A 23,906-nucleotide genomic window follows, 5' to 3' on the forward strand; every position below is an offset into this window, starting at 1 on the left:
TTCTGGGCTTTCCACGTCTCTTCCACAACAATCTGTTCTTACCTGCCATTGGGTCTGCACTTGGAGACAACACAAAAATCAAAGGCGCACAGCAGCTGGAATCATTGTAGGATCCCTGGAGATCGAAGGTAGGGGCTTCGATGTACAGCTTTCCCATGTGTTCAGCAATGAACTCCCGGATCGCTGGCACTATTTTGTCAGGCCGCAAACATCGGAGGATCACCATCTTCTCCAGTCCTTGACAGAACTTCCAAGACCCAGGGAGTTGCTCCTCGTGGGGCCAGGCTGAGTCATAGATCAGCTTCCATTCATCCAGGTTCTGTTCCAAATGGTCCTTCAGGCCGTGCAATTTGGGTAAAGCAGATGCACGGACAATCTCCGCCCACGCCTTCTCAGACAGCCATTGGGGAGCTGGGTTGGGGTAGGGGTTATCCAGCGCGACGCCTCCAGTGAGAAGGAAGTACCACACCTCCTCCGTAATTTCCTTCTTCTGTTTCATGATGCCGATGGTCAGGAGGAGAGAGAAGAGTAGCTTGTCCTTCTCAAACAGAGAACGGCACACGTTGTTGTAGATACTGAGGGTGAAATGGTCAATGATGTACTCGATGCGCAGATTCAGTTCTTCGCTCTTCGTGCTATGGGCCAGGGAATGCATGTAGAGATGTATGAACCAAGTCAGGGAGTACTGGTACATCGGCTCGATGTTGGCCAGGTCCGAGATACAAAAGAAGATGGTGGCGGAATGCACAGCCACTGGCTTATAGCCCATCCGAGTCTCGTCAATCTGCGTTTCTGTCATGGAAGCAACTTTCTGTTTCTCCGAGATCTCTTCAGATAGCACTTTGGAGGAGGACAGAACTTTGATGGCGGTTTCATCCTCCAGGATGTTACCCTTGGACATGGAGAGAACCTCTAAGATCTTATCTTCAATTTCTTTGAGATGCTTCTTGTTCTCTGCGCTTTCCACAATCAACTGGTTCTTTTTCTCTTCCAGCTCTGGCTTCTCCTTCGCAGCCACGATGCCAAGGAGTTGATCTTGGAGACCCAAGGGGGTGATCATGAAGTTGAGGAGACAGACTTTCACAGCAACTTCTGGGAGGTAATGTGGATTCCTCAAACGGGTTGTGATGTATAACTTAAAATCCCTGGAATATTCGATGATGTTTTCACCCAGCCTCATGTACTCAACTCCTTGCTGTTTGAATGTTGCCTTGAGCAAGATAGGTTCGATAGAAGCATCCAGCTCTTCACCAATGTTTTCAATCAAGACAGGGGTGCCTAACTGCAGCGCGTTTTCCAGCATCCTCATGTAGTTGCTATCAGAGAACTTGATGACAGCCAGTTTATTCGCCTTCTCCATGTTCTTAATCCATTTATTGGCCTGCCCCTGAGGGTCAATCATTAAGGCCCAGCGTCTGGAATTGGACACAATGATGCCGTTGTCGATGGAGAAGGAGTCAACGGGAAGCCCAGCAATCTGCCAGGCACGGATTTTTATGGGATCCCCTAACGTGTGGCTGAGACTGAAGTCACTAGAGCCGGGGATGACCTTGTCCTTACATTCAGCCAACCACTGATTTTGGCACTGGATCCGATAATCCACTGTAAAAGCGCCCAGGTAAGCCACGGTTCCTGAGGACAGCAACACGTCACCCGTCAGATTAGTATAGCGGATCCCCAGGTGCCGGGCTGCTTCGGTCCATCTGTCCTTCTCTCCCCCAAGACCACTGATCAGTTTCTCTGCCCTGACTAGCTTTTGGGAGCAGATTTCAATGTTTTCCTCCAAGTTCTTTTTCTTGGTGTTCATCTCCTCAAAGTCGTCATTCAGGGCCTGGAGCCGGTCTACCACCAGCTTCAGCTCTGCTCGTTTCTGATTCAGCTTCTGCATCTGTGCATCCAGCTTCCCCTCTGCTTCCCTCAGTCGCTCCCGTTTGGGAGCCACCACCTTGGCCACGCGATCGTACACCTCCATGGCCCTCACCCACTTGCACAGACCCTCGCAGGCCGAAGACACATTTTTAATGACAGTCGGCTGGAATTCCGGGTGATTGATAAACCTTTCCCGGATCCGCTTCATGGTCAGTGGGGGGATGTTGTCTTTGTCATACGTCTTAAGACTCTCCAAGAATTTCAGATCCCCAAGAATCTTTTTGGATACCCCCCAGTAGTCTTCTATCATCTTACCTATTCGGAACAAGAAACACATAATGTATTAAGACATTCTGGCCGAGACTTAAAATTTTGCAGTGGTTACTGCTGGTATTTGAGAAAAAACAAAAACAAAAACAAAAACATGGTCTGGGAGGCCCAGCCGACCTCACCAACCCCATCTCTGCCTCACTCCCTAAACTCGGGTTACAAAGGACCTTCCTTCAATTCCTTCATGACCCCAAGTGCTTATTACCATGAGCCTTTTGCCGATACTGTAAATGGCATCTAGCTGGCTCCTGACCAGACCTCAGTTCTCATTTTATTTTATTTTGTTTTATTTATTTATTTATTTTGAGACAGAGTCTTGCACTGTTGGCCAGGCTTGAGTGCAGTGGTGCGATCTCGGCTCACTGCAACCTTCACCTCCTGGGTTCAAGCGATCCTCCTGCCTCAGCCTCCTAAAGAGCTGGGACTATAGACATGTGCCACCACGCCTGGCTAATTTTTGTATTTTTAGTAGAGACGGGGTTTTACCATGTTGACCAGGCTGGTCTTAAACTCTTGACCTCATATGATCCACCCACCTCGGCCTCCCAAAGTGCTAAGATTCCAGGCCTGAGCCACCACACCCAGCCAATTTTTTTTTTTTTTTTTTTTTTTTTTTTGAGATGGAGTCTCACTCTTGTTGTCCAGGCTGGAGTGCAATGGTGCGACCTCGGCTCATCGCAACCTCTGCCTCCCGGGTTCAAGCGATTCTCCTACCTCAGCCTCCAGAGTAGCTAGGATTATAATCCTGCTACCACGCCCAGCTAATTTTTTTGTACTTTTAGTAGAGATGGGGTTTCACCATGTTGGACAGGCTGGTCTTGAACTCCTGACCTCAGGTGATCCACCTACCTCAGCCTCCCAAAATGCTGGGATTACAGGCATGGGCCACCACGCCCAGCTGCGCCCAGCCAATCTTTGCATTTTTTATGGAGATGAGGCTTTGCCATGTTGCCCAGGTCAGAGGCCTCATTTTAAAAGCCATCGCCATTGAGGTTTCCCTTCAATTATTTTCTACCATCTACCTCTCCCTCAAAGCGGTAACCTTCTGCTGTTTCCTAGAACCTGGCACACTGCCTGGTACTTAGTTATCAATAAATATGGGTTGAATGAATAGTACCCCATTATCTTATTCATGGATGGAAAAGGCAGGAGGAGCCACAGCCCGTGGGGATGTTTCGAATATTCTTCCCTAGTCTGGGAGGTCAGTTGGATGGAGCCCAATCAGTCCTCCGAGTGATGAACCGTGTGAGTGAGGCCAAGCTCTTGTGAGAATGAAGGAGGCTGGAAGAAGCAGCTTGCAGGCTTCCACCCATACAGAAGACTACCCGTGGCCTGCCCAGACACAAAGCCAGGCCCTTATTCCCCTTAGCACCCATCATGCTGACTAACGACTAATCAAGTGAGTCTCAATCCCATCCCGGAACAATGCTCCTTCTGTTGACACATTGGAAAAAATTCAGGAAGCTTTTTGGCCCGCGGTACTTGCCAAGCTCAGGCTCATCAAAAAAGTTATACTCTGAGACATCACATTGAGTACAGCAGGTCAAATGTGTCCCATTCCTAATTACAAGAGCAGAAATCGGCCAAATATTTCCCATGAAGGTTTCTGTTGGCATTCTAGAAAATGATCTGCTTCATTTAAATTCAAGGTACCCCTAACTAACTCACTCAATTGCTCTTTTGCTCCATCTCAATATACTCACTCAATTCCATGGTTTGGGTGAATAATAGGCATAATTTGCTTTAATTTTAATTTAATGATAGGTTCTGTGCTGATTATCAGTGATCCAAGATGAGAAATGGCATTCATGACCTGGCTGTGCTTTGTGTATCTCAGCAGGTCTCAACTCCAGCTGCAGGCAGAGCTTAAAAAAAAAAAATTCTACTGCTCAGGCTGCATCCCAGACCAATGGAATGAGACTCTCTAGGAGTGGGGCATGGATTTCTGCTTTTTTTTTTTTTTTTTTTTTGGAAACGGAGTTTCGTTCTTGTTGCCCAGGCTGGAGCGCAATGGCGTGGTCTTGGCTCACTGCAACTTCTGCCTCCCGGATTCAAGCAATTCTCCTGCCTCAGCCTTCCAAGTAGCTGGGATTACAGGCACATACTACCATGCCCAGCTAATTTTTTTTTTTTTTTTTTTTGGTATTTTTGGTAGAGACGGGATTTCACCATGTCGGCCAGGTTGGTCTCAAACTCCTGACCTCAGGTGATCGCCCATCTTGGCCTCCCAAAGTGCTGGGATGACAGGAGTGACCTACCGCCCCTGCCTGACTTCTGCATTCTTTAAGCTCTCCAGGTGATTCCAGGGTGCAGAAGTGCTATCTAGCTCATCTGTGCTCAAGGCCAACTTATTATACCTCAGCTGCTTCCCTAAAGGATGCTCTTGTAAAGTCCACTCCTTGCTTGGCTCTTCCTGATGAGCTTTGCATCTATTTTATGTGATTGTAGGCCTGACAGCCGCCAGAGAAGAGGGAATACTAAGCAATGGGAAGCAGGAGCCAGAAGGTCTCAAATGAGGGATCAGGGATTTCTTTTTTGAGATAGGGTCTCACTCTGTCATACAGGCTAAAGAGCAGTGGCAGGATCACGGCTCACTGCAGCCTCAACCTCCCAGGCTCAAGCGTTCCTCTCTTCTCAGCCTCCTGAGCAGCTGGGACTACAGACGTGCACCAGCACGCCTGGCTAAATTTCGTATTTTTTGTAGAGATGGGGTTTTGTCATGTTGTCCAGGCTGGTCTCAAACTCCTGGGCTCAAGTGATCCACCCACCTCAGCCTCCCAAAGTGCTGGGATTACAGGTGTGAGCCACTGTGCCTGGATGGGATTAAAGTAGAAATTTCTAACATTATAGAAATAATGAAGGAATAGCCAGACTGCTCTCAGGATGGGAGGACTCAAAAGGCAGGAAATAGAACTGGAGGTGATTTTTAAAGTCATGGTTCAGCTCTAAGGCACTGGTCTCAATGCAAAGTCCTACATCTAATTTAAATTTGAAGGACAGTGAATATTCACCTGTTCATGTTTCTAGGCTCAACTGTAGAAGGGGCTTTCCTTCCTCCTTCCCCATTCCTTTCTCCCCATTTCTAATTCTCTGTATCCTCCTCTTTTTCTTTTTTCGTCTGTCCCCCCCCTCTCTTTCTCCCCCTCCAGTTGCCATCTCTGCCTGTCTTTGCCCTTGTCTCCTGTCCATGTCTCTCTCCCTCTAATTTTCCATTCCTCACTTCTGCTCCACCCCACCCCCTCCCCCAACTCTTCCTCTGTCTTCCTGTGAGTGTTTGTGTCTCCCTGTCTGTCTCTCTTCTCTCTGGTCTCTTTTCTTCCCACTCTGTGTCTCTGTTTCTGTGTCTCTCTTTGTATCTCTGGCACTCCCTGTGTCTCTGCGTCTCTCTGTCTCCATTTCTCTGTCGCTCTCCACATATTTGTCTCTCAGTCTCTATTTCTACCTGTTTCTCTCCCCTCATGCCTTACTCTCTCCTGTATGTCTGCAACTCACTTGTGTGTGCAAGTCTCTCCCCATCTCCTCTCTCTCTTTTTCTTTCTCTTTATCTGTATGTGTGTGTGTTTCCCTGTCTCTTTCTCCTGATTTCCTTCTCTCCTGGTCCCCCTGTCCCTTTGGGTGCATATACATATGCATGCCTGTGTGTATGCATGTCTGCATGTGTGTGCATGTGTGTGTACATCTGTGTGTGCATGTTTGTGTATGCATGCATGTGTGTTCATGCATGGCTCTGTGTATGCGTGTGTGCATGCATGTCTATATGTGCATGCACATGTGTGCATGTCTGTGTGCATGCGTGTGCATGTCTCTGCATTGTGCACATGCATGTGCATGTCTGTGCATGCGTGCATACATGCATGTGTGTAGAGGTGTCTGGGTCTCCATTTATTTCTCAGTCTCCTCTCTGTTCCTTTCTTTGTCTCTGTCTCATTCTTTGCCTTTCCCTAACTCTCTTTCTCTGCTTCTTTCTCTGTTTCTCTCTCTGTGTAGCTCTCTTGGTCACCCACACATGACTGTGTTTGTTCCACACCAGGCCTTTTGTCTACCTGACCTTCATTTTTGTAATGACTTGCAGGGAGAGGCCTTGACTAAGCTCAGCTCCACCTACAGATACCTGCATTTTCCCAACTGACTGAGAGGGCGGAGGCTGCTGGAGAAGCGTGAGAGAGGCCTTGGGTGCACACACAGCCTGGTTTCTTTCTTAATTCCTCCAAACTCAATGATCTTGCCTGCATGCTTGGAGTCGACTTGGGGATGCAGTGGGGTGCTGGCACCCCACTGCCAGGAAAGAGCAGTCTGTGCAGGCATCTGGGTGGGGTGGGGTGGGGGTTACCGGAGCCACTGGGGTCTGGCTTCCTCTCTGGCTTCATCCCTTTCATGACGCAGATGCTCTCCATGACCAGCTTGACAGGGCCTGGTGGGTTCTGCATCGACTTCACCAGTGAGATGTCGGCCGGGTTCAGGGTGTCCAGAGCAGCTAGTGCAGCCTCGAGCGCAGGCATTGCCTCAGCTAGATCGCCCTCACATTCGTTCTGTGGGCAGCACGAGGACAAAGGAGATGAGTGCCCAGGGCCTGGCACACTGGGGGCAAAGCAGAGCTCCACTCCTACATGAGGAATCAGGAAGAGGTGCTTCCTCTTCCTCTTCCAGATCCCCTTTAACACGGTGCCTGCCCCTGAAGCTGGACAATGGCTCTGAGTGTTAACCAGCAGCCGGAACACATGCATGGCCTTTTGGGGCTGTGGTGTGGATGTCCCGAACATCTGAGCATTCAACTTATTTGCTTTTTTGGCCGGGCGCGGTGGCTCATGCCTATAATCCCAGCACTTTGGGAGGCCGAGGCGGGTGGATCACTTGAGGTCAGGAGTTCAAGACCAGCCTGGTCAACATGGCAAAATCCTGTCTCTACTAAAAATACAAAAATTAGCCGGGCGTGGTGGCAGGCGCTTGTAATCCCAGCTACTCAGGAGGCTGAGGCAGAAGAATCACTTGAACCCGGGAGGTGGAGGTTGCAGTGAGCTGAGATTTTGCCATTGCACTCCAGCCTGGCCATCAAGAGTGAAACGCTGTCTAAAAACAAAAACAAAAGACAAAAACAAAAAAACTCACATAGGCGTTGTTACCACATTTGTTTCTATGCTAAAAACATAATAATTTAAAGTTGCCCCTGAGTCTTAGCATGAAAAGAGCAATAGGATTGTTTGAGAGGTATGGAGTTCAGGGCAATGTGGCGAAAAGTAATCAGATCGCAGTAATTTTGGTATCACTCATCATCCTCATTAGGGGGGAAAGAAATAATTGGAAAGAATTGACCAACGTAAGCAAATCATTATGCTCGTGAATCAAGTGTTGGTGACCTGATTCTTGCTTTTCCAGTCTCTTTGTCTTCCCAATATGGATTTCTTTTCCTTTTTTTTCTTTTCTTTTCTTTTCTTTCTTTTTTTTTTTTTTTTTTTTGACAGAGTCTCGCTCTATCATCCAGGCTGGACTGCAGAAGTGGTGTGATCTCGGCTCACTGCAACCTCTGCTTCCTGGGTTCAAGCGATTCTCGCACTTCAGGCTCCCGAGTAGCTGGGACTGCAGGCGCCGCCACCAGCTCTGACTAACTTTTGTTTTTTTAGTATAGATGAGTTTTCACCATGTTGGCCAGGCTGGTCTCGAACTCCTGACCTCAGGTGATCCACTCGTCTCGGCCTCCCAAAGTGCTGGGATTACAGGCATGAGCCTCCGTGCCCAGCCATACTTTTGAGTTTCTAACAAATCACCTTTTTTTTTTCTTTTTTGGTAAAGAGCAGGGAACTCACTTTTTCTCCATATAAACACACACTAAAATTTATGTTTCTTAAAGCCAAATTAGGATCAAACAGAAACTCCGAATATGGATTTCATTTGCATTCCTCTGTGCATTCGGTACCCTACTGGGCACTATTCCATGTTGTGTCATTTCTGGGAGTGTGAGGAGATTAGAGAAAATTAGCAACTCCTCCCGGGCAGGAGGACCACAGCCCTGAAAGGTCCAGGAAGGGATTCCAGTCCACACAAAAGCCTCAGGGAAGCTGCACGTCAGACACTGGTTTCTTCTCCTCCCTGGCTAGTTTCTTCCACTTCCTGACTCATCCCAGGATGTTACTCCCTGGAAGAGGGATGGGATGGCAGAGTATTGAGCCTCACCCTTTGCACTGAAACCTGATGTGGCAGTTTTTGCCTGGGAGTGGGTGTGGTGGGGTGTCCTGGGTCACCGCCTTACAAACCTTGTGCCATCACTCACCTCCCTCCTGCTCCAGCAAGTCACTGTTTGGCCTGACATTACAGAGCAGAGTCCTGGCTGTACTGTTCTCCTTCCCTCCGTGACCCACATGTGGAGAGGGGCTAGCCTTGGTCCCATAGGCAAGTCCCCTTGGTATAGAGCAAAGAACAGCAGTTTTGGAGAATCGCTAACATAGACCCTTACGCTCTGGCACAGGCTACAAATGTTACATGTTTTCCTCTTAGTACCCCCACTTCGTAGATGAAGAAACTGAAGCGAGGAAAGGACAGAGCAAAAACTGAGCCCTGATGTACCTGCTTCTAGCACAGAACCATGGAAGAGTTGCCAATTCATGCGCCTCAGGGGGCCAGGCCAGTGAGTGTGAGTGGGTGGGGCTGGGGCTTTGGTGAATTGAAACACAGGAGCAGCATCTATTTAATACCGATGATGAGTGCAACCCGGGAGGGCAGCTTCGATGTTGCCAGGTTGCCTGATATTTTCCAAAGAAAAGCTGAAAATTCAGAATTGCTACTTGAAATCTCCTGATTTTTTTTTTTTTTTTTTTTTGAGATAAGATCTGACTCCGTTGTCCAGGCTAGAGTGCAGTGGTGTGACTACAACTTACTGCAGCTCCTGGACTCAAGTGATCCTCCTGTCTCAGTCTCCTGAGTAGCTAAGACTACAGGTGTGCTCCACTGCACCTGGCCAATTTTTTTCTTTTTAGTTTTTTGTAGAGAAGAGTTTTCACTATTGCTACCCGGGCTGGTCTGAAATTCCTCCTGGCCTCAAGCCATCCTCCTGACTCAGCCTCCCAAAGCACTGGGATTAAAGGCATGACCCACATTGCCTGGTCTATTATTACTGATGGTTTCCATTCATCTCCTGTCTGTTCTATTAGGACTCTAAGTGAAAAAGCATCTGTAATTCAGGGTATTCATTATGTGACTCTGACAGGGATCAGACCCACCCAGGGGATCTCCCACAGGCCAGGTCTCTGGACTCAGTGGAAAAAAGCCAATCAAAAAGGCCTGCCCTTCTGAGACAATGCCCTATGACTTTTTTTTTTTTTTTTTTTTTTTTTGGTCACTCAGGCTGGAGTGGCATGATGTTGGCTCACTGCAACCTCTACCTCCCAGGTTCAAGTGGTTCTTGTGCTTCAGCCTCCTGAATAGCTGGGATTACAGGTGCCCCACCACCAGACCCGGCTAATTTTTATATTTTTAGTAGAGACAGGGTTTCACCATATTGGCCAGGCTGGTCTCCAATTCTTGACCTCAAGTGATCCTCCTGCCTCAGCCTCCTAAAGTGCTGGGATTACAGGTGTGAGCCACAGCGCCCGGCCACCATGACCTACTTATGATAGAAGACAGACATAGGCTGCTTTTTGATCAAGCCCTTGTTTGAAGAATGGTTAAGAGAATTTTCTGTTAAGTGGGGGCATAGGTTCAAGTATGTTAAGGTAAGTGCTATGAACCTTGGCTTCTAATCCCACTAACTAACCATGCAGCTCTGGAAAGTCAAGTTACCACTGAACCTCAATGCTGTCAACTCTCATATGCCCATGTCTGTCATTCTTTTTTTTTTTCTTTTCTTTTCCTTTTTTTTTTTTTTTTTTTTTTTTGAGATAAGGTCTCGCTCTGTCGCTGAGGCTGGAGTGCATTGGTGAGATCTCGACTTACTGTAACCTCTACCTCTTAGATTCAAGAAATTCTCCCACCTCAACCTCCTGAGTAGCTGGTATTACAAGCACGTGCCACCATACCCAGCTAATTTTTGTATTTTTAGTAGAGGTAAGGTTTTATCATGTTGACCAGGCTGTTCTCGAACACCTGACCTCAAGTGATCTGTCCACCTTGGCCTCCTGAAGTGCTGAGGTTATAGGCATGAGCCACCTCTCCTGGCCCCATCTGTCATTCTGAAGTCTCAAAGTAGTTTTAATGCTCAAATGTAACCATGTACTTCAAAGTGCTTTGTGAAATATACAACATCACATCAATGCTAATAGAATAAATAGATTTTCTTTTACTACCTGAATGTAGGTCAAGCCCTTACCAGGACTATTTCCTCTCTGGCACAAGAATCACCTTCAAGTGGGTTTCCTCTAGGTTCAACATTCTGTCATTCAACAAATATTTATTCCACGCCTACAACACACCAGGCATAATTGAGCAAAAATACGATGGAGGTGAAAGAAACAGCCATGTGGATATCAAAAGGAAGGGCATTCTGTGTAGAGGGAACAGTCAGTTTAAAGGCTCTGGGGTGGGAGTGTGGGTTATGATTATTGAATGAATAGCTAGGAGATCAACGTGGCCAGAGTACAAGGAACGAAGGAAAAGTGGTAAGAGATGAGGTCAAAACAGATTGGGTCTTTTTGTTTGTTTGTTTTTGAGACTGGGTCTTGCTCTGTCACCCAGGCTGGAGTGCAGTGGTGCGATCTGGACCCACTGTAGCCTCAACCTCCTGGGCTCAGGACTCACCCACCTCAGCCTCCTGAATAGCTGGGACCATACGTGCATGCCACCACAGCCGGCGAATTTTTTTACATTTTTTGTAGAGATGGGGTTCTCCATGTTGCCCAGGCTGGTCTTGAACTTGGCTGGTCGTGAACTCCAGCACTGAAGCAATCCACCCACCTCAGCCTCCCAAAGTACTGGGATTACAGGCATGAGCCACTGCACCTGGCCACTTTTTTGTTTTGTTTTTTAGACAACACAAGGTCTTGGTCAGCTACTCTGGAGGCTGAGGCGTGAGGATCACTTGAGTCTAAGTGTTCAAGGCTGCAGTGAGCTATGGATTGCAGTGGTATGATCCTAGTTCACTATAGCCTCAAACTCCTGGGCTCAAGCAAACCTCCCACATCAGCCTCCTGAGTAGCTGGGACTACATGGGTGTGCCACTACACCTGGCTAACTTTCTTAGTTTTATTTTTGTAGAGACAGGATCTTGCTATGTTGCCCAGGCTGGTCTTAAATTCCTAGGCTCAGGTGATCCTCCTGCCTTTGTCTCCCAAAGCTCTGGGATCACAGGTGTGAGCCACCACACATGTCCATATGTTGGGTCTTAATGCTTCCTGGATTTAACCATGTTTCAGAGCAACTTGCTTCATCACTTATCAGCTATGTGATGCTGGGAGAGTCACCTACCCCTTATTATTATTTTTTTTTTAGACGAAGTTTCACTCTTGTCGCCCAGGCTGGAGTGCAGTGGTGCAATCTCGGCTCACTGCGACCTCTGCCTCCCAGGTTCAAGCAATTCCCCTGCCTCAGCTTCCTGAGTAGCTGGGATAACAGACACACACCACCATGCCTGGCTAATTTTTTTTGTTGTTGTTTGTATTTTAATAGAGACGAGGTTTCACCATGTTGGTCAGGCTAGTCTTGAACTCCTAACCTCAGGTGATCCACCTCCCTTGGTCTCCCAAAGTGCTGGGATTACAGCTGTGAGCCACCATGCCCAGCCTTGCCTACCCTTTCTGAGCCTCACTTTTCTCATCTGTGAGATGGACATAACCATGCTCATTCAGCAGCACTAGTTCCCTCCCTTTCTTCTTGGTCTTTCTACCTTGATTCCTTGGGCAATGGCAGCAGCAACATTGGCTTCTTTTTCATCTGCCTGCACCAGAAGTTTCTTTGCATCAGCTTCTCTCGTCTCTGCTTCAATTTTCACCATCATCTTGGCAGTTTCCTCAGAGGTGAGGATGAGTTGAGGTTGAAGAGCGGTCAGTTCTCTTTGCATGACCGCTACCTAGCAAGGAAAGAGGTGGGAGGAATCCAGGGTCAGCACTGAAAATGGCAAAGTAGACAAGAGTTGAAAGGATTCTTCAACCTATGACATAAGCAGAAAATATGTACTAATGATTTTGACATGGTCCTGGGTATAGATTTGTTTCCTAGTGATTATCTCACAGGTTTTTCAACACAGTTATTGAGTTTACACTCTGTGTTGTGGTTATCAAGCACTGTGCTAGGCACTAGACATGTACTTGTAAACTAAAAAAATTTTTAAAAACTATGTCCTCCCTCACCAAGTCTACATTGTAGTGTTGGGGGTAATGGGAGAGAGAGAAAAGCAAGTTAAGAATTTATTTATTTATTTATTTATTTGACAGAGTCTCGCTCTGTCGCCCACGCTGGAGTGCAGTGGCACAATCTTGGCTCACTGCAACCTCCGACTCCTGGGTTCAAGCAATTCTCCCGTCTCAGCCTCCCAAGTAGCTGGGACTACAGTCACACGCCACCACGCCTGGCTAATTTTTGTATTTTTAGTAGAGATGGAGTTTCACCATGTTGGTCAAGCTGGTCTCGAACTCCTGAACTCAGGTCATCCATCCATCTCAGCCTCTCAAAATGCTGGGGTTACAGGTGTGAGCCACTGCACCCAGCCAATAAATTTTTTTTAACTACATTTTTTTTGGCTTGTAATCCCAGCAATTTGGGAGGTAGAGGTGGGAGAATCACTTGAGCCCAGAAGTTCAAGACCAGCCTGGGAAACATAGTGAGACCCAGTCTCTACAAACTTTTTTTTTAAGTTAAAATATATTTTTTTCTTTTTTTGAGATGGAGTCTCACTCTATCACCCAGGCTGGAGTCCAGTGGTGAGATCTCAGCTTACTGCAACCTCTGCCTCTTGGGTTCAAGCAATTCTCCTGCCTCAGCCTCCCGAGTAGCTGGGATTACAGACATATGCCACCACACCTGGCTAATTTTTGTATTTTTAGTAGAGACGGGGTTTCACCATGTTGGTCTTGAACTCCTGACCTCAGATGATCCACCTGCCTTGGCCTGCCAAAGTTCTGGGATTACAGGCATGAGCCACTGTGCCCAGCCAAAATTATTTTCTAAAGCTACATTTTTTTAAAGGCTGTGAATTAAAAACATAGCTGAGATAGAAGTTACTTTCAAAGATACTTTTTCCAATAGTACTGTGGACTAAATAGTACTATGGACTAAATGTTTGTTTCCTCCTCAGATTTATATGTTGAAGCCTAATCCCCACTTCGATGGTAATTATAGGTGAGGCCTTTGGAGGGAATTAGAGTTAGAAGAGGTCATAAGGGTGAGGCCCACATGATGGAGTAAATGCCCTTATATAATAAAAACAGGAAGCCACATGAGATCTGTCTCTTCCCACTATGTGAGGACACAGCAAGAAGGCAGCCGTCTGCAAACCAGGAAAAGAGCCCCCACCAGACACTGGATCTGCTAGTGCCTTGATCTTGAACTTCCCAGCCTCCAGAACTACGAGAAATAAGTAAATGTTTGTTGTTGAAGCCACTCAGTTTAGGATATTTTGCTATGGCAGCCCAAGCTGACTAAGACAAACAGTCTGATGCTCTATAAAACATTCCTGCCAAGTAGTTTTCCGGTCTCTGAACTCCTCTAATAATGGGGAGCTCACCACCTCTCATGGAGCTTGTGCCATTTTTCAGACAATTAAACCCATTAGGCTGGGCTCAGTGGCTCATGCCTGTAATCCCAGTACTTTGGGAGGCCGAGGTGGGCAGATCACTTGAGGTCAGGAGTTTGTGACCAGCCTGACCAACATGGTGAAACCCCGTCTCTACTAAAAATACAAAAATTAGCCAGGCGTGGTGGCACGTGCCTGTAATCCCAGCTACTCAGGAGGCTGAGGCAGGAGAATTGCCGGAATGTGGGAGGTGGAGGTTGCAGTGAGCTGAGATTGCACCACTGCACTCCATCCTGGGTGATCGAATGAGACTCTGTCCAAAAAAAAAAAAAAAAAAAAAAAAAATTGACATTAGATTTTCTTGGTGCAGAGCTAGAATTTACCCCCCTGAAGTTTCACTCATTGGTCCTGATTCTGCCTTTTAAGGCAGCTCAGACAAACAGGGTTGGGTTTCATGCATTTGGAGAGAGTTTTCTTGACCTTGTACGCAATGCCCCCAGTGAGTCTGTGTGAGACCAGAAGCATGGCAGGCTGACCTGGTTAGGAACACAGGTTTTGGAGTCATGCAGATCTAAGTTTCAGTTCTGGCCTGACCACTCGCCAGGCTGTGTGATCATGGGCGAGTCACCTGGCCTCTCTGTGTCCTGGTTTCTTTGTGTATCACATGGAGATGATAACAAGACTTTCTTCACACACATCAGACAAACAGTCTGATGCTCTATAAAACATTCCTGCCAAGTAGTTTTCTGGTCTCTGAACTCCTCTTATAATGGGGAGCTCACCACCTCTCATGGAGCTTGTGCCATTTTTCAGACAATTAAACCCATTAGGCTGGGCTCAGTGGCTCATGCCTGTAATCCCAGTACTTTGGGAGGCCGAGGTGGGCAGATCACCTGAGGTCAGAGTTTGAGACTAGCCTGGCCAACATGGCAAAACCTCGCTTCTACTAAAAATACACAAAGTAGCTGGGCATGGTAGCACGCACCTGTAGTACCAGCTATTTGGGATGCTGAGACAGGAGGATCACTTGAATTCAGGAGGTGGAGGTTGCAGAGAGCTGAGATTGCGCCACTGTATTCCAGCCTCGGTGACAGAGCGAGACTTTGTCTCAAAAGAAATAATAAAATAAAGAGACAAGGTCTCACTCTGTTACCCCGGTTGGAGTGCAGTGGTATGATCATAGCTCACTGTAGCCTTGAACTCCTGGGCTCGAGTGATCCTCCCACCTCAGCCTCCCAAGTAGCTGGGACTACAGGCACATGCCACTACACTTGGCTAATTTTATTTTATTTTATTTTTTGTAGAGATGGGGTCTTGCTATGTTTCCCAGGCTGGTCTCAAGCAATCTCCTGGCCTCAAGTGATCCTCCCACTTTGACCTCCCAAATGCTGGGAGGCGTGAGCCACTGCACCGGGCCTTCACCTTTTTATAGAAGAGGAATCTGAGGCCCGAGGCAGTGAAATAACATGCCCCTGGCTCTACAGCTGGTATGCTGTAGAGATAAATTTGGGCCCAGATCTGACTCCACAAAGATATCTTGAACCATTCACTACCTTATCCTGCCCATGTCCTCACAAGGTGAGACAAGGGAAGCACTCACCTTGAGTACAAAACTTAAGGGGGCATTAAAAAGAAAGTACTCAAGATAAATAATACATTATTGCAATAGGTTAAGAAACCAAAATTAATGCAAAAACCCATGATGAACAAAAGATCAAAATCTTAAAGACAGGATCCCACAGGGCAGGGATTACAGTGATGTAGGTAAGGTAAGCTCTGCCAATGCAGGGTCACATTCTGCTTGATTTGGTGTCCTCTTAATTCTGCACCTGAACACATGCCTCGGCACATCCACCTCATCCCCGGCCTCTCCATCTCTGTTCTATTTTGGCAGTGCTCACCTGTGAAGCTGCAAAGTCGAGTTTCTGCAAGCCTGTCAGGTAGCGGTTCCTCATCATAGCCACCTCTTGCCTCTTGCTATTCAGGAGCGTCTTGAAGGTTAGAATCAATTCGAGGTAGGAGGTGGGGGTAACATAGTTGTGTCTTCGAAGTTTGTTGTAATAATCGAGTGACAGCTTCTTGACGCTCTCTTGGAAATATTTGCACATGGAGACGACCCTGCCGAGGACACCAAGGCGGTTAGGCAGGACCGAACGTCCTCCAGGGAGATCCAGTACAGCTTTGGTTATAGACATGAGGGTGTGAGAAGACACATACACTGACGATGATCCACTAGAATCCAAACTCTCTGAAGACACGTCAACAGAGCCAAGGCAGAGAAGGATGGGGCAGGTGCACAGGTGCATACTCTCACACAAATGATTGTTTATTTATTTATTTATTTATTTATTTATTGAGACAGTGTCTGTCTCTGACACCCAGGCTGGAGTGCAGTGGCACGATCTCAGCTCACTGCAACCTCTGCCTCCCAGGCTCAAGTGATTTTCCTGCTTCAGCCTCCCAAGTAGCTGGGATTACAGGTGTGCACCACCATACCCAATTAATTTTTGTATTTTTAGTAGAGGCGGGGTTTTACCATGTTGGTCAGGCTAGTCTTAAACTCCTGGCCTCAGGTGATCCACCCACCTTCGCCTCCCAAAGTGCTGGGATTACAGGCATGAGCCACCACGCCTGACCTCAAATGATCTTTGATCAAGTCATTTCTAATTTTTTTTTTTTTTTTTTTGAGACAGAGTTTCACCCTTTTGCCCAGGCTGGAGTGCAGTAGCACGATCTCAGTTCACTGCAACCTCCACCTCCCAGGTTCAAGAGATTCTCCTACCTCAGCCTCCCAAGTAGCTGGGATTACAGGTGCGTACCACCACGCCTGGCTAATTTTTGTATTTTTAGTAGAGACGGGGTTTTACCATGTTGGCCAGGCTGGTCTCGAACTCCTGACTTCAGATGATCCACCTGCCTTGGCCTCCCAAAGTGCTGGGATTACAGGTGTGAGCCACTGTGCCCTGATCAAGTCATTTCTATCACTGATCCCTTTGATGAATCATCAGGGCTTAAGCAGGAGTTCCTAAACTTTGGTAGTTTGGAGAAATACCCTGACTTTGTAGGAAAAAAAAAAAAAAAATATATATATATATATATATATATATATAGAGAGAGAGAGAGAGAGAGAGAGAGAGAGAGAGAGACAGACAGAGAGAGAGAGAGACAGAGAGAGAGAGAGAGAGACAAGATTGCACTCTGTCATCCAGGCTGGAGTACAGTGGCACAATCATGGCTCACTGCAGCCTTAACCTCCCTGGCTCAAGCGATCCTCCCACCTCAGCCTCCCGAGTAGCTGAAGTCTTAGGCGCACACCACTACACCCAGCTAATCTTCTGCATTTTTAGTAGACACAGTTGGGGGAGGGGGTGGGGGTTGCTATGTTGCTCAGGTTGGTCTCGAACTCCTGACCTCAAGTGATCCGCCCGCCTTGGCCTCCCAAAGTGCTGGGATTACAGGTGTGAACCACCATGCCCAGTCAATTTTTTAAAATGCATAAAATAAAACACAGAATTACCATGGAAACCAATTATATTGAAATAGACTTTTTGAAATGTTTTAAAATATTTAGAATTTGTAATATAGTAATATATGTGCTGCTTTACTGAGGCATTAAATCAGGAATTAGTAAACGTTTTCTGGAAAGGGTCAGATAGTAAATATTTTAGCCTTTGTGGACCACATGATATCTGTCACAGCTACTCAACTCTGCCATTATAGTGCAAAAACAGCCACAGATGATGTGTAAGCCAATGGACATGGCAGGGTTCCAATAAAGCTTTATTTACAAAAGCAGGGTGAATTGAACTAGGCCCATGAACCCTAGTTTGTCAGCTTGTGCATTAAATAACAAGAGTGGGCAGCAGGTCTAAAAAGCACCATCAATTTGAAGAAAATTATACACTGAGTTAACTGTAATGAAGGAATGAGTTCTGCAAAGAACTATGATTCCTACTGGTAACAAAGTCAGGCCCTGCTCATTCCACTGGGGTTTACTGCCTACATTCATCACTGGAGGAAATGCAAAGTACCAGTTGGATGTCACTGGAAATGAAGATGTAATGTTTCCCATTCATATGCATCGACCCACTGAGTTCTACCCACAAGCACGTGGACCCAGGTTAAGGGTCTTCTGGTCTAGATAATAAAGTTCAAAATACCCCAAATGGAATTGAAGGCCATTGACACTCTTACCCCTGCCTACTTTCTCATTTTTCATTCATTCATTTAAACAGTGATTGAGGGTGGGTGGGGTGGCTCACGCCTGTAATCCCAGCACTTTGGGAGGCCGAGGCGGGCAGATCACTTAAGGTCAGTTGAGACCAGCCTGGCCAACATGGTGAAACCCAGTGTCCACTAAAAATCCAAAAATTAGCTGGGTGTGGAGGCTCACACCTGTAATTTCAGCTACTCGGGAGGCTGAGTCACAAGAATCGCTTTAACCCGGGAGGTAGAGGTTGCAGTGAGCCGAGATCTCACCACTGCACTCCAGCCTGGGTGACAGAGCGAGACTCCATCTCAAAATAAACAGATAAATAAATAAATAAATAAATAAATAAATAAATAAATAAAATAAACAGTGATTGAACCTACTATGTGCCAAGCACCTTCTAGAAACTAAGGATACAGAGGCAGACAAGGTTGACTGATCTCTAGCCTTCATGGAACATCCAGAATGATAGATATTCTCATCTCTTCCCTTACGCTATGCAAATAAAATGCTTTATATACATATACATATATATATACACACACACACACATAAAGTGTATAAAGCACATATATATAATATATATGATAAAGCACACATATATATATATGCCTTATACATAAACAAGTAAGTTTTCACCCTTATAGGAACTAATTTTTGCCGGGCACAGTAGCTCACACCTATATTCCCAGCACTTTGGGAGGCCAAGGTGGGCGGATCACCTGAGGTCAGGAGTTCAAGACCACCCTGGCCAACATGGCAAAACCCCGTATCTAGTAAAAATATAAAAATTAGCTGGGTGTGGTGGCAGGTGCCCGGTAATCCCAGCTGCTTGGGGGAGGCTGAGGCATGAGAATCACTTGAATCCGGGAGGCGGAGGTTGCAGTGAGCTGAGATTGCGCCACTGCAGTCCAGCCTGGGGGATAGAGCAAGACTCCATCTCAAAAACAAACAAACCAACCATCTTTTTTTGTGGTCTCAGCAGCAATGTTCTTCCTGTTGAGAATGCATATTCTAGGACTACTGAAATAGCTATATCATTATTTCCAGGTTCTCATAGCTAGGACAACAGTGCATATCTCCAGGACAATTCTGAACAATGAAATTTGCTTCTTTTTCACAGAAGATGTTTTATTAAATATCTAACTGTGATTCAATTTAAAAGCATAAGACATTTTCTATACACAAATTGAGAAGTCTTCAAAACAACGACAAAAATAGAGCCAGCATCTGGCCTTCCAATTTGGAATATCTGGAGTCCTAAAATGCAGTCAACACTTACTCTATCCGAATGTTGTCATCAAGCTCTACATCCTCTAGAAATTTGTTAGCCACCAACTCTAGGGCATCCCTGGGCCAGGACTGGAACCAATCAATCGTACAGCAATTGATCAGCGAAGGGAACATCCGCAGGCGGTTCCTGAAGGCATCCCCAATTGGACTCATGGCTAATGAAAAGGAGATTTTGTTAATTACCTCCCTCCGAGGCAGGTGGACCCAAGGAGGCAGGCTGGTATTCCCAAGGATTCTGGTGGGGTAAGTAGGGGCATGCATCCTCTTGGCGCTCCAGGGATGTGACTGTGAATGCTCATAATAACTGCCTGGGAAGTGTGGGCTGATTAGTGGGATATTTTCACTTAACTTTGTGAGGAGCTATCAGCCCATTACAATAGCCTTTTTTAAAAAAAAAAAAAATGGTTCTTATTTTTTATTAAGACAGATTCTTGCTCTGTCACCCAGACTGGAGTGCAGTGGTGTGATCTCGGCTCACTGCAACCTCCGCCTCCCGGGTTCAAGTTATTCTCCTGCCTCAGCCTCCTGAGTAGCTGGGACTATAGGCACCCACCATCACTTCCAGCTAATTTTTGTATTTTTAGTAGAGACGGGGTTTCACCATGTTGGCCAGGCTGGTCTCAAACTCCTGACCTCAAGTGATCTGCCTGCCTCAGCCTCCCAAAGTGCTGGGATTACAGGCGTGAGCCACCATGCCTGAGTCTATTACCTTCTAACTGGTCTCCTATACACCCTATTGTTCCTTCTGCATCCTTTGGGTCGTGTAGCCAGAGTGGCCGGAGCCCTTTGACCCACTTGCTGTATTTGTGCTGACATACGGGAGCCATACATTGTTGCTTACAGAAGTTGCTGTGAGGTCATCTGTTTCTGATCCTATCTCCAGCCAATCACAAATTTTGGGTTCCACACTTACAATTCCATTCATTGTTTATTTAGACGATGTGTGGCGGAAGGGAGCATGATGTCTAGGTGAAGTGAAAGGTCAGTGAGGGTAAAGAACAGAGGCCTGGCACAGTGGCTCACGCCTGTAATCCCAACACTTTGGGAGGCTGAGGCAGGAGGATCATTTGAGCCCAGGAGTTTGAGACCAGCCTGGGCAACAAAGTGAACCCCACACCCCTGTCTCTACAAAAATGGAAAAAATTAGCTGGCCTTGGTGGTATGTGCCTGTAGTCCCAGGTACTCAGGAGGCTGAGGTGAGAGAATCACTTGAGCCCCAGGAAGTTGAGGCTGCAGTGAGCTAGAACCACATCACTACACTCCAGCCTGGGTGACAGAGCAAGACCCTATCTCAAAAAAAAAAAAAAAAAAAAAAAAAAGAACAAAGAGAAAGGGGGATGGTTTGAAATGATGAAGGTGGAGAGGATACAGAGGACAGTCTGGCAGGTGGCCTTATGGCCCTATGAGACTGCAGGACTGCAGGTTAGTAATTTTGGCCCTTATCCCAATGTGTGTGTGTGTATGCATGCATGAACACAATGATATTTGCAGCATATGAAAAAAATCAGCCTGGCTTCATGGAACAGACAAGAATGGAGCTAGAATGATCAGAAAGTTGCAGAGGTGAGCCTGGGTAAGAGGACGGCAGCCTAGCTAATGTGAAGGTGATGGAGATAGAGATAAGAGAGACAACTGGAGGTAAAATAGACAGGCTTGGTAAAGAAAGGGAAGTACTAAACACCATTGCTAGGTTTCTAGATAGATTGCGAATGTCATTCACAGAGAAAACCCCAGATGTCATTCTGTGCAAGGGTAATTCTCAGAGGAGAATTCAGGGAATTGAAGAGAGAGGGACAGGTTTGAAATTGTTCAGGGTCCGGCATGGTGGCTTACGCCTGTAATCCCAGCACTTTGGGAGGCCAAGGTGGGCAGATCACTTGAGGCCAGGAGTTTGAGACTAGCCTGGCCAACATGGTGAAACCTTCTCTCTATTAAAAATACAAAACCTGTAATCCCAGCACTTTGGGAGGCCGAGACGGGCAGATCACGAGGTCAGGAGATCGAGACCATCCTGGCTAACACGGTGAAACCCCGTCTCTACTAAAAATACAAGAAAATTAGCTGGGCGAGGTGGTAGGCGCCTGTAGTCCCAGCTACTTGGGAGGCTGAGGCAGGAGAATGGCGTGAACCCGGGCGGGCGGAGCTTGCAGTGAGCCGAGATCGCGCCACTGCACTCCAGCCTGGGGCACAGAGCAAGACTCCGTCTCAAAAAAAAAAAAAAATAAATAAAAATAAAAATACAAAAATTAGCAGGTGTGGCACACGCCTGTAATAGCAGCTACTCCGGGGGCTTAGGCACCAGAATCGCTTGAAACTGGGAGGCAGAGGTTACATACAGCGAGCTGAGATCTCACCACTGCACTCCAGCCTGGGCGACAGAGCAAGACTGTCTCTAAAAAAAAATGCTCTTTGGAAGAGTGGAAAAAGTTGCCAGAGGAACTCCAGGCCCTGACCCCGAGCTGGTGCATTGGCTGGATCAACCCTGGGACCATTGTAAGGGATTGCGTTGCTCAGGGCACTCGGAAGACCCCAAAACACCCAGAGGAACAAGGGCAAATGGAGTTTTCTTCTTCTTACCAAGGACAATGTGAAGGTTCTTTCTCACCCTCTCAATAAAGAAGTTATACATAGAAAGAGGAGTGGCTTCAACCTTCTCTCCTTGGGCCCTAGCTGCCGTCTGCATCTTCTCCACAATGTCAGCCTTCTCATCAGCAGGGAAGATGTTAGGCACATCGCCTGTGTTCAGAAGCATGTTGATATCCTCCACAAATGACTCGTCCTTGATCTGATTGTCGGCAAAGAGGAACACGGTGCTTTTGGTGGCCACGCCAACCTGCAGCATGATCTTCTTAAGGTCTTCTCGCCAGTCATTGCCTGTGTAGTTCTTGGTGATCTCGATCTGGTATAGCTCATATGTGTTCATGAATGTGGACAGTTTGGTGGCACTCTGCCGCCCACTGCCCCCTATGCCCACCAGGAGCAGGTGGCCTTTGTCCTGCTTCAGGACGCGGCAGATCCTGGAGATGTGCTCAATGGCAAACCTGAACATGACCAGGGACATGGGGGCCTTGCTGATGTTGTTGAATTCTTCCAGATAGTGCTCCATGACCACAGTCAGCTGTTTCAGGTCAGTGATCTCATCGTAGATTTTTTTATCACTTTCTGGCTTGAAATAATCTCCAAAAAAGAGGCTTCGAATGTTATCATCGACAATCTTTCCAGTGGGTGACAAATGGATAAGCACCTGTGAGAAAAGTAAATCTCAGCTGGGCATTCAGCGAATGGCCCAGCCAGGCTGGTAGGGAGAGCATGGAGGGAGGGCATGGGAGACGTGCTTATTTCCTCTGCGCACATCCTTCAAGCCCATGGATCATCAGTCTTTGTTTTGTTTTGTTTTGTTTTGAGACGGAGCCTCACACTGTCGTCCAGGCTGGAGTGCAATGGCGCAATCTCGGCTCACTGCAACCTCTGCCTCCTGGGTTCAAGCGATTCTCCTGCCTCAGCCTCCCAAGCAGCTGGGATTACAGGCACGCTCCATCATGCCTGGCTAATTTTTGTATTTTTGTAGAGATGGGGTTTCATCATGTTGGCCAGGCTGGTCTTGAACTCCTGAGCTCAGGTGATCTGCCCAGCTTGTCCTCCCAAAGTGCTAGGATTACAGGCATGAGACAGCATGCCCAGCCCAGTCTTTTTGTGTTTTAAACATAATGTGTGGATTTCATGCTTGTAAAGACTATAATGAAAGAACATTGCTGCGCATGGTGGCTCATGCCTGAGCACTTTGGGAGGCCGAAGCAGAAGGATCATTTGAGCTCAGAACTTCAAGACTAGCCTGGGCAACATAGTGAGACCCAGTCTCTACAATAAAGTAAGAAAAAATTAGCTGGGCATCATGGTGCACACCTGTAATCCCTGCTACTCAGGAGGCTGAGGTGGAGGACTGCTTGAGCCCAGGAGTTTGAGGCTGCACTGAGCTATGATCACACCATTGCACTCCAGCCTGGGTGACAGAATGAGGTCCTACCTCTAAAAATAAATAATTACTTGTTAAAAGAAAGGACATTAGAGTATAAACGCTTGAATCAGTCTATTTACCAAGTGATTAAAACATTGGTAGTCAGTTTGTATGGTCCCCAGAAAAGACAGTTGAAGGATGGCATCATTTCTTATGTGCTTGATCCTCCACCAACTAGAGGTATAGACACTACCCCTGTTCCCCACTCTGTGCCTGGAGTAGGAATGTTTTAGATGCCTCCTCTTCCTATGTTAGAACCCAGTGACGCTTTTGCACTTGGCCTCTGAACGCAAGATGAAACACTTGAAATTTTTCTATGGAGAAATCACAGCTTCTTAGCAGTGGAAGAATAACCAGATGATGCAAATATAGATGTTTAAAACAACTTTTTTTTTTTTTTTTTTTTGAGACGGAGTCTCGCTCTGTCACCCAGGCTGGAGTGCAGTGGCCAGATCTCAGCTCACTGCAAGCTCCGCCTCCCGGGTTCACGCCATTCTCCTGCCTCAGCCTCCCGAGTAGCTGGGACTACAGGCGCC

General features: G+C 46.9%; 1 protein-coding gene across 2 annotated transcripts in view; it reads right to left on the bottom strand.

Annotated features, from left to right (window-relative positions):
* Positions 1–23,906, bottom strand: part of LOC105485052 (dynein axonemal heavy chain 3) — a 208,513-nt gene that overhangs the window by 29,736 nt on the left and 154,871 nt on the right. For both annotated transcript variants that reach the window (XM_071084215.1, XM_071084216.1), the window contains 6 exons: positions 21,933–22,599; positions 19,345–19,510; positions 15,754–15,970; positions 12,008–12,190; positions 6,530–6,728; positions 43–2,184 (listed from right to left, as the gene is read on the bottom strand). In XM_071084215.1, the coding sequence (XP_070940316.1) occupies positions 43–2,184; positions 6,530–6,728; positions 12,008–12,190; positions 15,754–15,970; positions 19,345–19,510; positions 21,933–22,599 (3,574 nt within the window). The remainder of the gene's footprint in view (positions 1–42; positions 2,185–6,529; positions 6,729–12,007; positions 12,191–15,753; positions 15,971–19,344; positions 19,511–21,932; positions 22,600–23,906) is intronic.

This window comes from Macaca nemestrina, chromosome 18 (genome assembly GCF_043159975.1).
Source record: "Macaca nemestrina isolate mMacNem1 chromosome 18, mMacNem.hap1, whole genome shotgun sequence".
NCBI classification, from domain to species: Eukaryota; Metazoa; Chordata; class Mammalia; order Primates; family Cercopithecidae; genus Macaca; species Macaca nemestrina.